Genomic DNA, 14883 nt, shown 5'->3' with positions numbered 1-14883 from the left:
TGATTCAGGGAGTAAGAATCACTGGACTCCAGCCCGTCAATTTAATATAGACCCCCAGGTGACTTTCTGTAGCAAAGATTATACCATTCATTTGCTCTTAGTCCTTTTGGTATGCAAGAAAGCTCTAAGACAATGATAATGATCTCCATTTACAGAGAACAAAACTCAGGTTCAGAAACCCTAGAACACCTGCTCCAAATCACCTCTCCTGGAAATATGTGGTTCTATAATTTTTTCTTGCAAGCCCAGTGCTATTTTCTGTAGTCCATGCCACCCTAATCTTGTTAGACATGCAATGATCTGTGGGTACTTAGATAACTGGACACCCATTGAGGCTTTTCACTGTGTCATTTCTAAGTTTATTAGAATCTCTATAATGTTTAAGACCAACTTTTTGAGCTAATAAGTGTTTGTATATGCTTTAGAGTGGACAATCAACAAAATGAATATGAATTTAAAGCAGTATCATGGAAGAGGCTGGCTCAGAAAACTATATTATGTTAAATGTAAAAAACGATGAATAGATTTGAAATTATTTGTATTTTTAGTAATTTGTTTTAGAACTATTTGATATCAAATGTTATATTCTTTAAAGCATGAACTTCTTTGACAGAATGAAACTACGCTACAAGAGTTTACACAGACTTCAAGGAAGTTTCTAAAAGTTAATTTTACAAAGTATATAATTCATGAGTCAGTAGTTGGGTTAGAAACCATGACTGACATGCCTCTCGTTATTTTTATAATGGTAAATTTTTCTAATAATTCCATTGTATATATGATTATTACCATGGTTCCAGTGACCTTGGTTTTTGTTTAAAAAAAAAAAAAAAAAACCCAACACAGGAATCCCTTTGCATGCAGATCACTATGGAAGCTCATAAAATTTGATAGACAGACCATTTCTTTTCTGATCTAAAACAGAAAGGCCTGTTGTCAGATCCCAGGCCTTTAAGGCAGAGCCCAAGGCTGTGCGCTATGTAGTGATTAGTAGAAGCCACTAGTCAGTGCTTTGGATGATAATGACAAAAGTATGAGTAAAGAAACTTGACAGTGATTTTCTTTGATCTTCTTTTAATGAGGATATATTTACTTTTCAAAAACATTCTTTAGAGAAAATTTGTGTTGGCAATATTATATTTTTAGAATTCACTCAAAAGCAACTGTTTTAATGCATTCATAATATTGAGTCTAAAATGGTTTATAAGAGTGTTTCTCAAACTTTAACCATAACCCATAGTGAGAAATACATTTTATACCATGACCTGTACACACAAACCTCTGCATTTGTATGTTTGTATAACTGATAATCAATACAGGCTATTTTCCTTTTTTTTTTAACTATGTCATAATCTGCAGTTTAAAAAACATTGATATGATTTTCAGCATTTTTTAAATTCCATGACTTTTTGTACCCTGTTCATATTTTCTCTATAATGCAAAAGTTGTTAAAAGTTAAATTTCTACAAGTGCATGGCTAATGCCACATATCAAAAACTATTCTTGATTACATAGTAGTGTTAGTATGCACACAAAGGTAGAGAAAGGGTGATTACCATCATCCAAAGGCAGGTATTAAATCTTCTTTGGTCCTTCGAGAACAAGGGCCTGAGGAACTAGGGACTTGACTAGAGAGAAGGGCCATCTATAAAAGCGAAATTAAGGATTCTTGACTTGAGCTTCAGGTAGTGTTAGTAGTACCAAGTTCCACCAAAATGTACTCGAGGGAGTTGGCTATTCCTTGACTTTCCCACAATGCCTGTGCAGGAGGCTATGCCCAAAGCCTCTGTCCTGGGGAAAATCTCAAATGGTAGATACTAATCCAAGAACAGTGTGAAAGTGCTGCAAAGTCCACAGTCTGTTTCTTTTAAATACGGAGTTCAAGAGGCATAGGGACAATGATCTATTGAAAATGGTTCTCTTTTTTAACAGGTATAAAAAATAAGACTATATCACAGCTGAATTATAACAGGAATCTGTCGAAACAAAAGTAAGTTCCCCTTTCAAATTTAACTCACAGCAAACAAAGATAAATCAAGTAACTTCAATTACTATTTTAAATGTTCCATGTTCTCAATTATTTGTATGAATATTATGCTGTTAATGTGCTTTTAAAATAATGTATGTCATTCAAATGCTGATATTAAACTGAAATCTAATGAATGGTGTCTTTGGATGACATCTAAACTGTTCCTTAAGATTAATATAATACAATATAAAGACTATTTTGCTTGTAGTTTGTTGAATAAGGTTAGAAATATTATAGGTTTCATTTGATCAAATTGTGTTTATACATTTGTGAACTTTTAGACAGTCATTAGATGACTTTTCCACAGATTTACAGAAACAGCATGACTTTTTTTTTTTTTTTTTTTTGGAGACAGAATCTTGCTCTCTTGCCCAGGCTAGATAGAGTGCAGTGGCGTGATCTCGGTTTACAGCAACCTCCACCTCCAGGTTCAAGTGATTCTCCTTCTGTGTGGCTGAGATTAACAGGGGCCTGCCGCCGTGCCTGGCTAATTTTTGTATTTTTAGTAGAGACGGAGTTTCACCATCTTGTCCTGCCTGCTCTCGAACTCCTGACCTTGTGATCCATCCGCCTAGATCTCCCAAAGTGCTGGGATTACAGGCGTGATTTTTAAGTGCTATATATTTACAGTGATAATTTCTTATGTTATTCCTAAGAAATTGACTATTTCAGCTTGCACATATCAAGGTATAAAGGATGATTTGTACAATTATAGAATAGAATGTTTAGGCAGTTTGTGTGCCCTGTCCCTTGGCAGGTAACATTTAGGATCATGTCCGCTGGTTTGCCGCATTAGAGAAGAGGGGAGGGTGAAGAGAGAGAAGGGAGATGAAGGAAACTGCATGGCATGCTCTTTTCTGGCAGGACCACAGCTAGATCCATGACATGCAACAGCCTGTATCATTTTTCCAGCAACCTTAGGATGTACACATAAGGGTTATTTATAGAAAAGGGAACTCAGGAACTGAGGTGCTGAGAAAACCTGGTGCATGATCATATTGCTAGCTAGCAATAGAGCCAAGTTTGAAATTCGTGTTTGTGTCCCATTTTATCACACTGTCCCCTATGCCAGTGTTTAGCATCCTATCTGGCCTGGGAGACAGAAGAAACGGCAATAGGAGGGAGCCTGAATATTGTACATCAAAGTGAAGTTCTTTGTGAAACAAAATTTTATCCTCTCAAGAATTTGAGTAGGAGTTATCAAAATCCTGTAGAAATTTCTTACCTTAGTATTCCAGTCTCTCAGGATATGGGAGTGGGTTGTTGCATTAAATGACATTTATGAAATACTTTAAAGGATATTAAAAACATTTTCCCTACCCCACACCAAATCCCAAAAAAGGTACAGTGTCTAGATTTCCAAATTGGGAATTGTTCTCACTTTGAAAAACGTTTTTCTGAACTTTGCGTTAGGTCTTTAGAGAATGATCTGTCACTGACGTTGAATTTGGATCAGAGACTCTCTCTGGGTTCGGATGACGAAGCAGATCTTGTCAAGGAACTTCAGAGCATGTGCTCCAGCAAGTCTGAGTCTGATATCAGCAAGGTGAGCAGTACAATTGGGGGCCATTGAATGGCTCTACTCAATAGCTGGGAGACTTTTGGGGGACCACAATTCCCTAAAAGAAATTCCTTATTGAATAGCATGGTTAATGCTCCAAATCAAACCATCCCTCACCTTGCTTAGAAAGGCCGTTTCTTCCGAAATATCATTTATACAATAAAGGAGCTCTACTTTGTGAAGCCTGCTTTTCCAAACTCCTCCAAGACCTGAAGTTAAAATTGTGTGTTAATTGCATTAGTACGAGTCACATCAATTCATTTGGGCAGCTTTTTTTTTTTGGGGGGGGGGGGCGGGGAGAGACGGAGTTTTGCTCTTGTCGCCCAGGCTGGAGTGCAGTGGTGGGATCTTGGCTCACTGCAAGCTCCGCCTCCCAGGTTCAAGCAGTTCTCCCTGCCTCAGCCTCCCGAGTAGCTGGGATTACAGTCACCCACCACAACTCCTGGCTAATTTTTGGATTTTTTAGTAGAGACGGGGTTTCACCATGTTGACCAGGCTGGTCTTGAACTCCTCACCTCAGGTGATCTGCCCGCCTCAGCCTCCCAAAGTACTAGGATTATGGGCATGAGCCTCTGCACCCAGCCTGGGCAGCTTTTTATATAAGCCTAAATTTGAGTTTCCTCAGATCTTTTTCCTTTCTACATTCCTAACTTTGGCATATCAGTCATCTATCAGTAAGAAAATTATAACAAGCATCACAGCAGACTTATGTTATAGACCAAGCAACAACTTTCTTTGCAAATGAGAAAAAGAATTAGCTTGTATAATGCATATCATCATAATCTTTAAGCTGTGAAATTTGAGGCCAAATATGGAAACCAGTGACCTGACATCTCAGTGACCTGAAATCTCAAAGAAAACATGGACAGCATCAAGTTCAACCTGTTTTGGCACTCTGGTATGTGCAGCAGGTTTCACAGAGCTGCCTTGATGGATGCCTTTTGAGTGGCTGTAACTTTTTCAGCTTCCCCTGAAACACTCAACTGTGTTTTATTTGAATCGTCATGATATCCACAACAAAGTAGAATTCACTATCTTATTTAACTGTGTTGGAAACAAAATATATATCCACTGGAAAAGGTAATGATTAAAATCTTGCAAATTTTATATCCTTTCTTTACTTGCAAAATGACTTGACTTTTTAAATGGATTCTTTTTCCTTAGAGGATGTTTCTCATGCATTTGCTGTCAGTTTTACATGAAGACTTCAAGTCTTTCATGTGAACAGTTCAGGTTTTGAGGGGCAGGGAGGAGGAGAAGAGTAACACTTCTGCTGTGGTTTTTCCACCATTTAGCTGTGCCTTGAGTATGCACAGTGTGACTGTGGAGACATGACTGGGTAAATTCTGTATTTTCCAGATTGCTGATTCCAGGGATGATTTAAGGATGTTTGATAGTTCTGGAAACAACCCTGTACTTTCAGCAACTATTAATAATCTGAGAATGCCAGTGTCACAAAAGGTAAGTGTCCCTTTCCCCCCAAAGTGAGCAAAGGATGATTGCTATGGAATTGACTTCACAAATCATCTTTCAGTGTGAATCAGAGAGTTTTTTTTTAAACCAAAGCTAAGAACTGAGAAGTAGGATAAAGGTAAAATTGTTCATCAGTTTATCAAGATTAGAAAGAGTGTTTATAGAGTATCTTGGGGAAAAAATGACATAGAAAAGCATTACTTTTTTCCCTTCTCTTTGATTCCAAAATTTTGGGTGTCTGTTGATATCTCCATTTTTTTTTCATTTGTACATGACAAAACTAGAAATACAGTAGTTCTGCCTCATCAGGTGATGCCTGAACCCCAACCAAAGTTTATATACACTATATTCCTTCAGTCCGACAACCTAGAGGGCTACTAAGCGGCCAGTGGGTGGGTAATGTAGACAGAATGGGTAAGTTGATTCACATCCTGGGCAGAACACAGTAGGATGGTGCAAGATTTCATCATGCTACTTAGAATGGCCTGCAAATTTATGAATTGTGTATTTCCAGACCACAGGTAACTGAAATCGCAGAAAACAAAATTGTGGGTGAGGGGGGTACTATGGTAACAAAATTGTCATCTTGGTGGTTCTTAAGATTTCCTGTATTTTAGAAAATTAGAGTTAATTATAACAAAGCAAAGCACTGAGTGATAACATAAAGGTCTTATACATTGCAAAAAAATTTCTATAACATGCATTACATTTCAATGATACTTTAAAAACAAATCTGAATGGCAACCAGAAGAACCAGGATTCCAGTAGACTTCCTTAACCTTTTGAAATAGATTCCATGACTACAACACTGCACCATTATCAGTTGGTTAATAAATGGCAAGAGCTGGCACAGCATGGTATTCCTGGGTGAGCAGAAACAATAGGAAACGTCTCACTCATTAGTAATGTTGTGAGGATGCAGACTTCACAGAAGCACTTTGTAATAGATGGTTTGTTCACCAAACCATGTTGATTGATTGCCATTCACATCCTGTTCTCATCTACTCCCAAGGTGGCTTACAAAGACCTGTGTGTGGGTGGGAGGGTGGGGCGCAGAGAGCAGGATTATAAAGTAAGCATGGTAAGACTATTAAGTTATTAAGCCTTATCTGATCACCTAGCAGCACTGGGCCCCACAGCCCTGCTCCCTCACTGCTTCATTAGGTTTTGGTCCTGGCTATTCCATGTGGAACTGTGTGAGCTGCATGCATTGGGGGAGCAGGTATGGGAGTGGGAATTTGCACGGCTGGGGCTCTAATACAAAATATTAAACATGATGTCCTGTGAAGAAAAGCATGGCTTTCACGCCCATGCTAGCATAATGTCTGCCTTTTTTTGTTCAATTGGGAACAATTTAGAAGCCCAGCAAAATTTGGAGGATGGCCTAAGGAGGTGACCTGGAGTCAGCACTGAGCATTCTGGTTGGAAAACACTTTGTCCAGGGCCCATTCCTTTGCCATCTTTAAAGCCTCAACTCCTTCCCCCTGTATTTATGGCTTGCCCTGAGCTGTGCTTGACTGGAGGCCGGTCTCTAGGACCCAAGAATTTAGGATTCCTTGTGGAACATGGTCAGTGGAAGGATCTTAGCAAGAGAACAGTGAGCCACCTTCCCCATAAGCCCAGATCACTTTCTTGTGTAAAAATATTGTTGGCTGGTAGACAACTGTCTAATGGAAAAACATGGTCATACCACTACTTCTCTGTCACGTGACCGTATTGAATTGCTACAGTAAGGTACTGTCCACAAATAAAGTAGTACTGAAAGTCAAAGTTCTAGGCAGCTTTAAAAGATCTTTTTTAAAACGAGTCCTTTTACACTATATGGGCTCTTATACCCCCCCCCCCAAAAAAAACCTATGTTATTGTTTAAATGTGCAATTTGATGTGGGGATCAGGACCACTGCCTCCTAGTCTTCTCTCCCTTTGCCCACTGAAGACACCCCTAAGAGCTAGAAGATGTTTTTCTCAGAAACTGCCAGCAGAGGGCAAAGTGGTACTTACTGTTGGCAGCCTTCTGAAACCTTGGCTGGCTCATGCCTTTTCTCCTACTGAGCTGGTATTTCTGGGTTAGATGCCCAGTTTCTTCTGTTATCAGGAAGTATCTCCATTTAGAGGTAAGAGCTCCCTGGGTTAGTTGAAATCATTTTCTCCTTCATGGCCAGAAGGCTGGCAATGCCTCCATTGGAGAGGGGCCATGCAACCATCATTATCTGTTGGAAAACAAAAATGAGTAACTTATCTTTATTATTTGCCACAATATAACTCCTCACTACTCTAACAGTAAGGGAGCGTAATTGGGTTTACTAATTTAGCCGGCCTTCTAAATTAAAAACAAATATGCATATTTAAATCAACAGGAAGAACAAATGCTAATAAATGTTTTCCTTTTATGTAAATCCAAACTAATCCTCCGAAAGGACAAGTTCACATCTTTGGTTGCATGAAATCCACTTGAGGTTTTTTTTCCCCCCTCCCAACCTCTGGTCTGAGGGGAAGCCTGGACAGTGGGTTTTTTAAAGCTCCTTGGTGATTCTTACATGCAGCCAGGGTTGAGACCCACTACTCTAAAACATAGCCCTGATCAGTCGTCTTCATTTTCCACCCATTTCTTTTTTTCCAAATGTATCTTTAGAGGGATTGATACATGATGCCTTCATGTATCTTGTTTTCTACACGTTCCTTTTTTACATGTAATTTACTACTCCCCTCTGTACTCCTCCCCACAGAACCCTCTCTCTTCACCTGTCACAGTCCTGTGCCTCTTTAAAGACTCACCCCCAGTGCCACCTTCCCTACATGTTTTTCTTTTCCTCCTGCCCCCTACTTTCCCACCTAGAGGAATTATAGCATCTTCTTAGCTTCTAGTAGATGCTGTGTGTTGAATGAGTTTCACTGAATGAATTGCTCTGATTTACCAATTCTTTAAGGCTAAATAAAACTTACTTTAGGTCAGTGCCTTTCTATATGAATTAGTTTCTCTTTGAGTTTAACATGCACAGCAACATGGATAGTCAACGTTATACATTTAATACAGATATTTTGGGGGTTTTGGCCCAGGAAGCATTAAACACTCATAACTCTCCTGTTCCTAAACTCCGCTGCCTCCCTAGGCTTGACTTCTAGGGTGTCAGGAGTACTTTTCAGTCAGGACGCTGTGCATCGGCCACTTGCTCTATTCTTGCACTCCTGGCCTTGAATTGCTATGGCTCACACTAAGCCCTCGTGATTCTCCATGTTCTCATCCTACCTCCTTCCATCCTAGCCTCACACTTCCAGGGACTGACCAAACCACACTGTGGTACTTCATTTCATGTGGACATTTCCTGCCTCAGACCATGAAGGTACACTCCCCTCACCATCATGCTGCAGGTACAGAAACAGACTAGCACACAGTGTATGTCTCCTTTCCTTCCTCTGGGCCATGGCATTAACTCTGTGGATTTGATGATAATGGCAAAATTCAACAACTCCCCTCACCACCGGATTCTGTATAGCAACTAGCTGTTATCCTTATTATAATGCCATAGTTCATGTTTTCTGAATACTATGTATGTGTTGAATTTGCTGGTGTGTTAGACCAAATTACAAGTTGTAATTGGCCCATGACTAAGTTCCATTTTGCAAACTTAACAGTAATTTCTTGTTAGGAGAAATGAGATTGGATCATGGTACCTGCACTGTTTTTACAGTTGTGGCTCCATCACCATCCAACTCATGACAAGCAATATAGCTTCTCATTTTCTTTCTGGTAACTTGACAGCATAAGCATCCTTACAAAACAAAAGCAGAACATACTAAGCAGGTTCACCCTTCACATACCATCAACTACACATGGAGGTGACAAGGATGGACTAGGATGTGTCCCCTCACCAGATGTAGCTCAGCTTTTTTCCAGCCTTCCTTGGACGTAGTTAAAACCGATCCCATCTCTTTTTTGTTATGTCAGGAAGCTCTTGCCTTTCTAAGCTAGCTTCTTGCAGTCTAGACTTCTCTTTCCTTTCCCTGCAAAGGCAGGTGATCTGGACCCCGGATTTGTCCCCTCTTTATTCTCCATTACACATTTGATGTTTTAGTGTGTTTATATTTTCCCAAACCTCTAGCCAAGTGTATATTAGAGTTACATTGCTATTCCATTTATGATTAGCTGAGTCTAGAAATCTGACACCAAGAGATTTCACTTCAGTGATTTAGGGGTGGTTTAATGGACATGTTGTGTTGGGCCTTAAAGAATTAGGACTTTAATAGGGAAATAAAGGAAAAATGGGATTTAAAGGGGATTGGAGCCAAACTTTATAAAAGAACTTTAGTGACATGGTTAAAAGTTTGGGACTTGTTCTGTGCAGTTAGTGAGGACTTTACCTTCCTATTTGCACCGATACAGCCATAATTCTCTGCCCATTTTGTGGGTGACATTGGATTAGGTTGATGAGAGAGAGAGGCAGCTGCTAAAGATAACTGAGGGTTTCCTGTTAAATTCACTGGGAGAGCAGTCTTAACCAGTAATGAGCCGCCAAGCGAAAAGGCTTTAGAAATGAGTAGTAGTGAGGAAATGCAATAAATACAGTTTTAGAAAGAATTTCAAGTGTGACTAGACATATAGGTGAATTAGTGGGGTGGAAATGCAGGAGATAAATGAGGGCTAAAGAAAGAATTTTGGGAAGTATTTAATTAGAGATTGAAATACTCTGAAGGGAAAGATCACCAATGTGTGACTTATAGAGGGCTAAGAAAAATACTACCATTTAGGACAGCAGTCCCCAGCCATTTTGGCCCTAGGGACTGGTTTCTTGGAAGACAATTTTCCACGGACCTGGGTAAAAGGTATGATTTCTGGATGAAACTGTTCCACCTCACATCATCAGGCATTAGATTCTCGCAAGGACTGGGCAACCTAGATCCCTCACTTGCACAATTCACAAGAGGGTGTGCACTCCTATGAGAATCCAATGCTGCTGATCTGGCAGGAGGCAGAGCTCAGGTGGTAATGCTGGCTTGCCCCCGCTCACCTCCTGCTGTGCTGCCCAGTTCTTAACAGGCCATGGACTGGTCCACAGCCTGTGGGTTGGGGACCCCTGATTTAATTGGTCAGTGGAGGAAAAGGATATTGAGGAGTTAAGCTAGGGGTTCTTAATTTTGGCCACATATTAGAGAAGATTTTTTAAAATCCTATGTCCATGCCACACCCCAGAACTATTAAATATGAATCTCTGGTAATAGGGCCCAGCCAATGACTGTTAAAGCTCCCCCAGGTGATTCCAATATCATGTAAGACGATACCCAGGAGAATGCAACTGCCAGGTGAAGTTAGATTTTTCCTGTTAAATTTTAGTTTTGTTTTAAATCTTTTAATGGTTATATTGCTGTTGGCTGCATTATTACCTGTGAAGAGGGGAAGTTATTAAGGTCAGCTCCTTCAGAGGCTTTCAGAGTAGCTCACTTAGTAGGAGTCATATCATGTTTGTTAGTTTGCAGAATTTGATGCAATATAGGGGAAAACACCTTGAGTGGAAGTTGGGAGACCTGAGGTCTTGTCCCAGCTTCACCACTCCGTTCACTGTGGGCAAATCATCTTACCTATCCAGCTTTCAGATTCTTCATGGGCAAAAAGAGACATTGACCAGGTAATCACAGGAGTTCTGAAACACTAGAGAAAGGAGATACATGCAGCTTCCAAGTATGGAAGATCTTGAGCAACCTAATCATAGATGAATGTAGGCTCTGCTAGGGAAGGGATGTTTCTCTTATGTTTTCTGCTCTATGCCCCCAGATTATTTGATTATTGAGTAATAGGTCACTTTTAGGACATGAAAGTAGAAGGCAGAAAAGTTAGGTAACTTACCCAAGGTGACAGTCTGCAGAGCTACCTACAAATTGGACTACTCCAATTTGGTGATTTCCTCATGCCTGTAATTTTGTGAAGTTTCTGCTGGTAAGGAGAGCGATGCCTTAGCACTTGATTCACTGACTCCTATATTTAGCAATTTTGTAACACCAGACGGGGACTAATGAAAATCATGCAGTAAATCTATAGGAAATTAATTACTCAGCTTGTCCTCTCCATTTTCTTTTGATTTTTCATGAGAACCTATAGTTTTAGAAACTCCTGCGCATTTGCTCAAAGAGGAGGCAGGGGTAGGGCTCATAACAGGAGAAGTTGGTGACAATGGCAAATGTGATAAACTTGTGTGGTTTCTCGTCTCTTACAGGAGGTCAGTCCTCTCAGCAGCCATCAAACTACTGAATGCAGCAACAGTAAATCAAAGACTGAGTTGGGTGTTTCAAGAGTTAAATCTTTTCTTCCTGTTCCTAGAAGTAAAGTCACCCTGTGTTCCCAGAACACCAAAAGAAGCAGCAGCAGCAGTAATACAAGGCAAATAGAAATCAACAACAACTCAAAAGAAGAGAATTGGAACTTACACAAAAATGAACACCTAGACAAACCTAACAAATAGGCCTGCCTACAATATTCTCACTATTAACTTCCTCTGTTTCACACAGAAACCAAGGACAACAAGATATAAATACCTTTAAATGGATAAAATGTTTTCACTGTAATATAAGTTATGAGTGCGGGACCACTATTCAATTTTTTTTGTAAAGAATGTATTTATAACCAACATTTTGTTGCTTTTTTTTTTTTTTTAAATTCTGTAGGATTGAACTTCGATACCAAGAAGTTATGCCAACTTTTCAAGTAGTTTTATAATAGAAAAAATTGTAATAGTTTTAATCAAGATGTTCAGGGGTATTAAAACAGAACTGTGTACTGTATATCTGTATATATGTATATATGTATGTATATTTAAGGAAGTCCACAAATCATACTACATACATGCTACAAAATGTATAACTTTGGCTTAGATAACATGTACCATTTTAAATGGAGATCATAATTTTATGTTCACTTGATGGGGAATGACTAGAATGGGGCAATAACAAATCATTTCTAAACAGTTATTTTCCATTAAAAGCCATATTAAGTATTTTGCTTGTTAAATTCTAGTTTTATGTTTTAAATCTCTTAGTAGTTACATTGCCATTTGGTAGCATCATGTATATATTTATGCTTATGAGTTTGCATTATGACTCCTGTAAAATATGAAATTATAATGCAATAAAAGTGTTATCTTTCTTACAAAAGTTTTGTACCTAAGTGGATATAAATAACTGCATAAATGAATAAATTAATTCAGAATTAACTCCTTCAATATTATTTCTAGCAGCACAACTGATAATAAAATTGATATTTTCTACAAGTGTTACTTCTAAAATTACAGACAAAATTACTTATACAACTCAGTTAAGATGCTTTGACACTGAATAAAATATTGATTTAGTGAAATCATTTTGCTGTACTTTTTATCTATAGCTCTTTGTAGTCTATGCAACAGATAATTTGTGTTCAATTTAGTAATGCTCATAAAACTTGCCTTCCATGTTAGTATTTCACTAGCTATTCACAAGATTCAACCCTATTAGAAATATCTTAAATACTTAAATGGAGCACCAGGAATTGGGTGCTCAGGGGTTAAAACATCTTCTTTTTCATAAATACCAAAGAAGTATGATTGTACCAGGAATCATTTACTTGTCCAAAGTCATTGAAAGCCTTTTTTTGGCCAGAATGGTTATTTACAATGAAGTATACATACCTGCATTGTATTGCTATTACAAAACGGCACATACCTTAAAAATAACAATGTAAAGATTATGTCACTGATCTTGAGAACAAAACTGAATGCTCTCAAAATCATAGATCATATCTACATTCAGGTGGTTCTAATGTGTTTTTTTTTCCTGCTCACATACACCTGCTTAAATTATATCTAATTTGATTTGTTAGTGATAAGGCATTGTGTTTTATGTTAGCTTTTCTGAAGATAAAGATCCCATTAGTGTACTCAAGAACTAGAGGTGAGAAAACAAAACCAAATTTGGAATACATTATTAAGATGACCTGTAGTAATTGATCCATGTGACTGTCAGTAACATTCAACAAACGCACTTTTTGTAATTGGTGGCAGACTGCAAGATGTCTAAAGAGGACACTTAGAACAGGGCTTTCAAAATACAGGTAAAGACCTACCAATGGGTCATTATAGCAATTTAGTGAGTTACAACTAGCGTTAAAAAATAGAAAATGTCAGTCATCTTCTATTGTCTCACAGTCAATACAAGAACTGTTTGTGAGAATTTTGTTTCTATCATGTGGATGTAAGAATGTATGTGTATGTATGTAACACAAAGTATAACTGTGGGTCACGGTCAAAAATCTTTGAAAGTCAATACCCTATAATGGCACCTAGTGGTGGCAGTTCTTTACTGCATTAGTTAAGTGGGGGCTGCACTGAGGGGTCATACAGTCTTTGGTGGTAAACAGTCTTGGGGATGAATTAAGCACTGCTGTTTGTTAGCTGTGTGGCATGAGACAACTTTTTTTTTTTTTTTTTTTGAGATGGAGTCTCTGTCACCCAGGTTAGAGTGCAGTGGTGCAATCTCGGCTCACTGCAACCTCCACCTCCCAGGTTCAAGCAATTCTCCAGCCTCAACCTCCAAGTAGCTGATATTACAGGCATGCACCACCATGCCCAGTTAATTTTTTATTTTTAGTAAAGATGGGGTTTCATCATGTTGGTCAGGCTGGTCTCGGACTCCTGACCTCAAGTGATCCACCTGCTTTGGCCTCCCAAAGTGCTGGGATTACAAGCATGAGCCACCATGCCTGGCCAGTCTTTTTTTTTTTTTAACTACAGAGAAAACATAATAATAATAATAATAATAAAAACTACAGGTTGTCCATGAGTGTTAAGAGAGAGAACGCAGAAAAGCCGCCTTAGTTGCCTCACAGATTCATAAAATAAGTAATCAATATCTCAGAACATTTTATGGTATTCCATATGAAGCAAATTTTAAGGATCTGAAGTAAAAGCAATACAATAACAGTAGGAGACTTCAACATCCCGCTTTCAACAGTGGACAGATCATCCAGACAATCAGTATAGAAATATTGGACCTAAACTTCACTTCAGACCAAATGGGCTTAGATATATACAGAACATTTCCTCCAACAGCAGAATATATTCTTCTCAAGCACACACACAACATTCTCCAGGATAGGTCATTATTAAGCCACAAAACAAAACTTTAAGAAGATTGAAATCATATCAAATATCTTTTCTGACCTATGGTATGAAATTAGAAATCAATAAGAAATTTCAGAAAATTCAAAAATATATGAAAATTAACATGCTTAACTACCAATGGATCAGTGAATAAATTAAAAAGGCAAATTAAAAATATCTTGAGACAAAAATGGAAACACCATACCAAACCTTATGGGGTGCAGCGAGCCAGTTTTATGAGGGAAGTGTACAGTAACATACATCAAAAAAGAACAAAGATCCAAAATAACCTAAATGTCACACCTCAAGACATTAGAAAAGCAATCCCATTACTGCACATATACCCACAGGATTATAAATCATTCTACTATAAAGACACATGCACAAGTATGTTTATTGTGGCACTGTTCACAATAGCAAAGGCTTGAAACCACCCCCAATGCCCATCAGTGATAAACTGGATAAAGAAAATGTGGCACATATACACCATGGAATACTCTGCAGCCATAAAAAAGGATGAGTTCATGTCCTTTGCAGGGACATGGATAAAGCTGGAAACCATCATTCTCAGCAAACAAACACAGGAACCAAACACCGCATGTTCTCACTCATAAGTGGGAGTTGAACCACAAGAACACATGGACACAGGGATGGGAACATCACACACCGGGGCCTGCCGGGGGGGAGGGGTGTGGGGC

At 38.7% G+C, this 14883-nt stretch overlaps 1 protein-coding gene across 9 annotated transcripts in view; it reads left to right on the top strand.

Annotated features, from left to right (window-relative positions):
* The window catches only part of CTTNBP2 (cortactin binding protein 2), a 162836-nt gene extending 150431 nt beyond the window's left edge, over window positions 1-12405 (top strand). For 8 of the 9 annotated variants that reach the window (XM_065542501.1, XM_005550602.4, XM_005550599.4 and 5 more), the window contains 4 exons: window positions 1933-1990; window positions 3443-3575; window positions 4950-5051; window positions 11270-12405. In XM_065542501.1, coding sequence (XP_065398573.1) covers window positions 1933-1990; window positions 3443-3575; window positions 4950-5051; window positions 11270-11515 — 539 coding nt within the window. In that variant the 3' untranslated portion in view covers window positions 11516-12405. The remainder of the gene's footprint in view (window positions 1-1932; window positions 1991-3442; window positions 3576-4949; window positions 5052-11269) is intronic. The other variant, XR_012432814.1, reaches the window with a different exon arrangement.
* Window positions 12406-14883: the final 2478 nt, after the last annotated feature.

Source organism: Macaca fascicularis, chromosome 3 (genome assembly GCF_037993035.2).
Source record: "Macaca fascicularis isolate 582-1 chromosome 3, T2T-MFA8v1.1".
NCBI lineage: Eukaryota > Metazoa > Chordata > Mammalia > Primates > Cercopithecidae > Macaca > Macaca fascicularis.
Note: the sequence above shows the minus strand (reverse complement) of the source record. Positions and strands in the feature narration are given on the sequence as shown.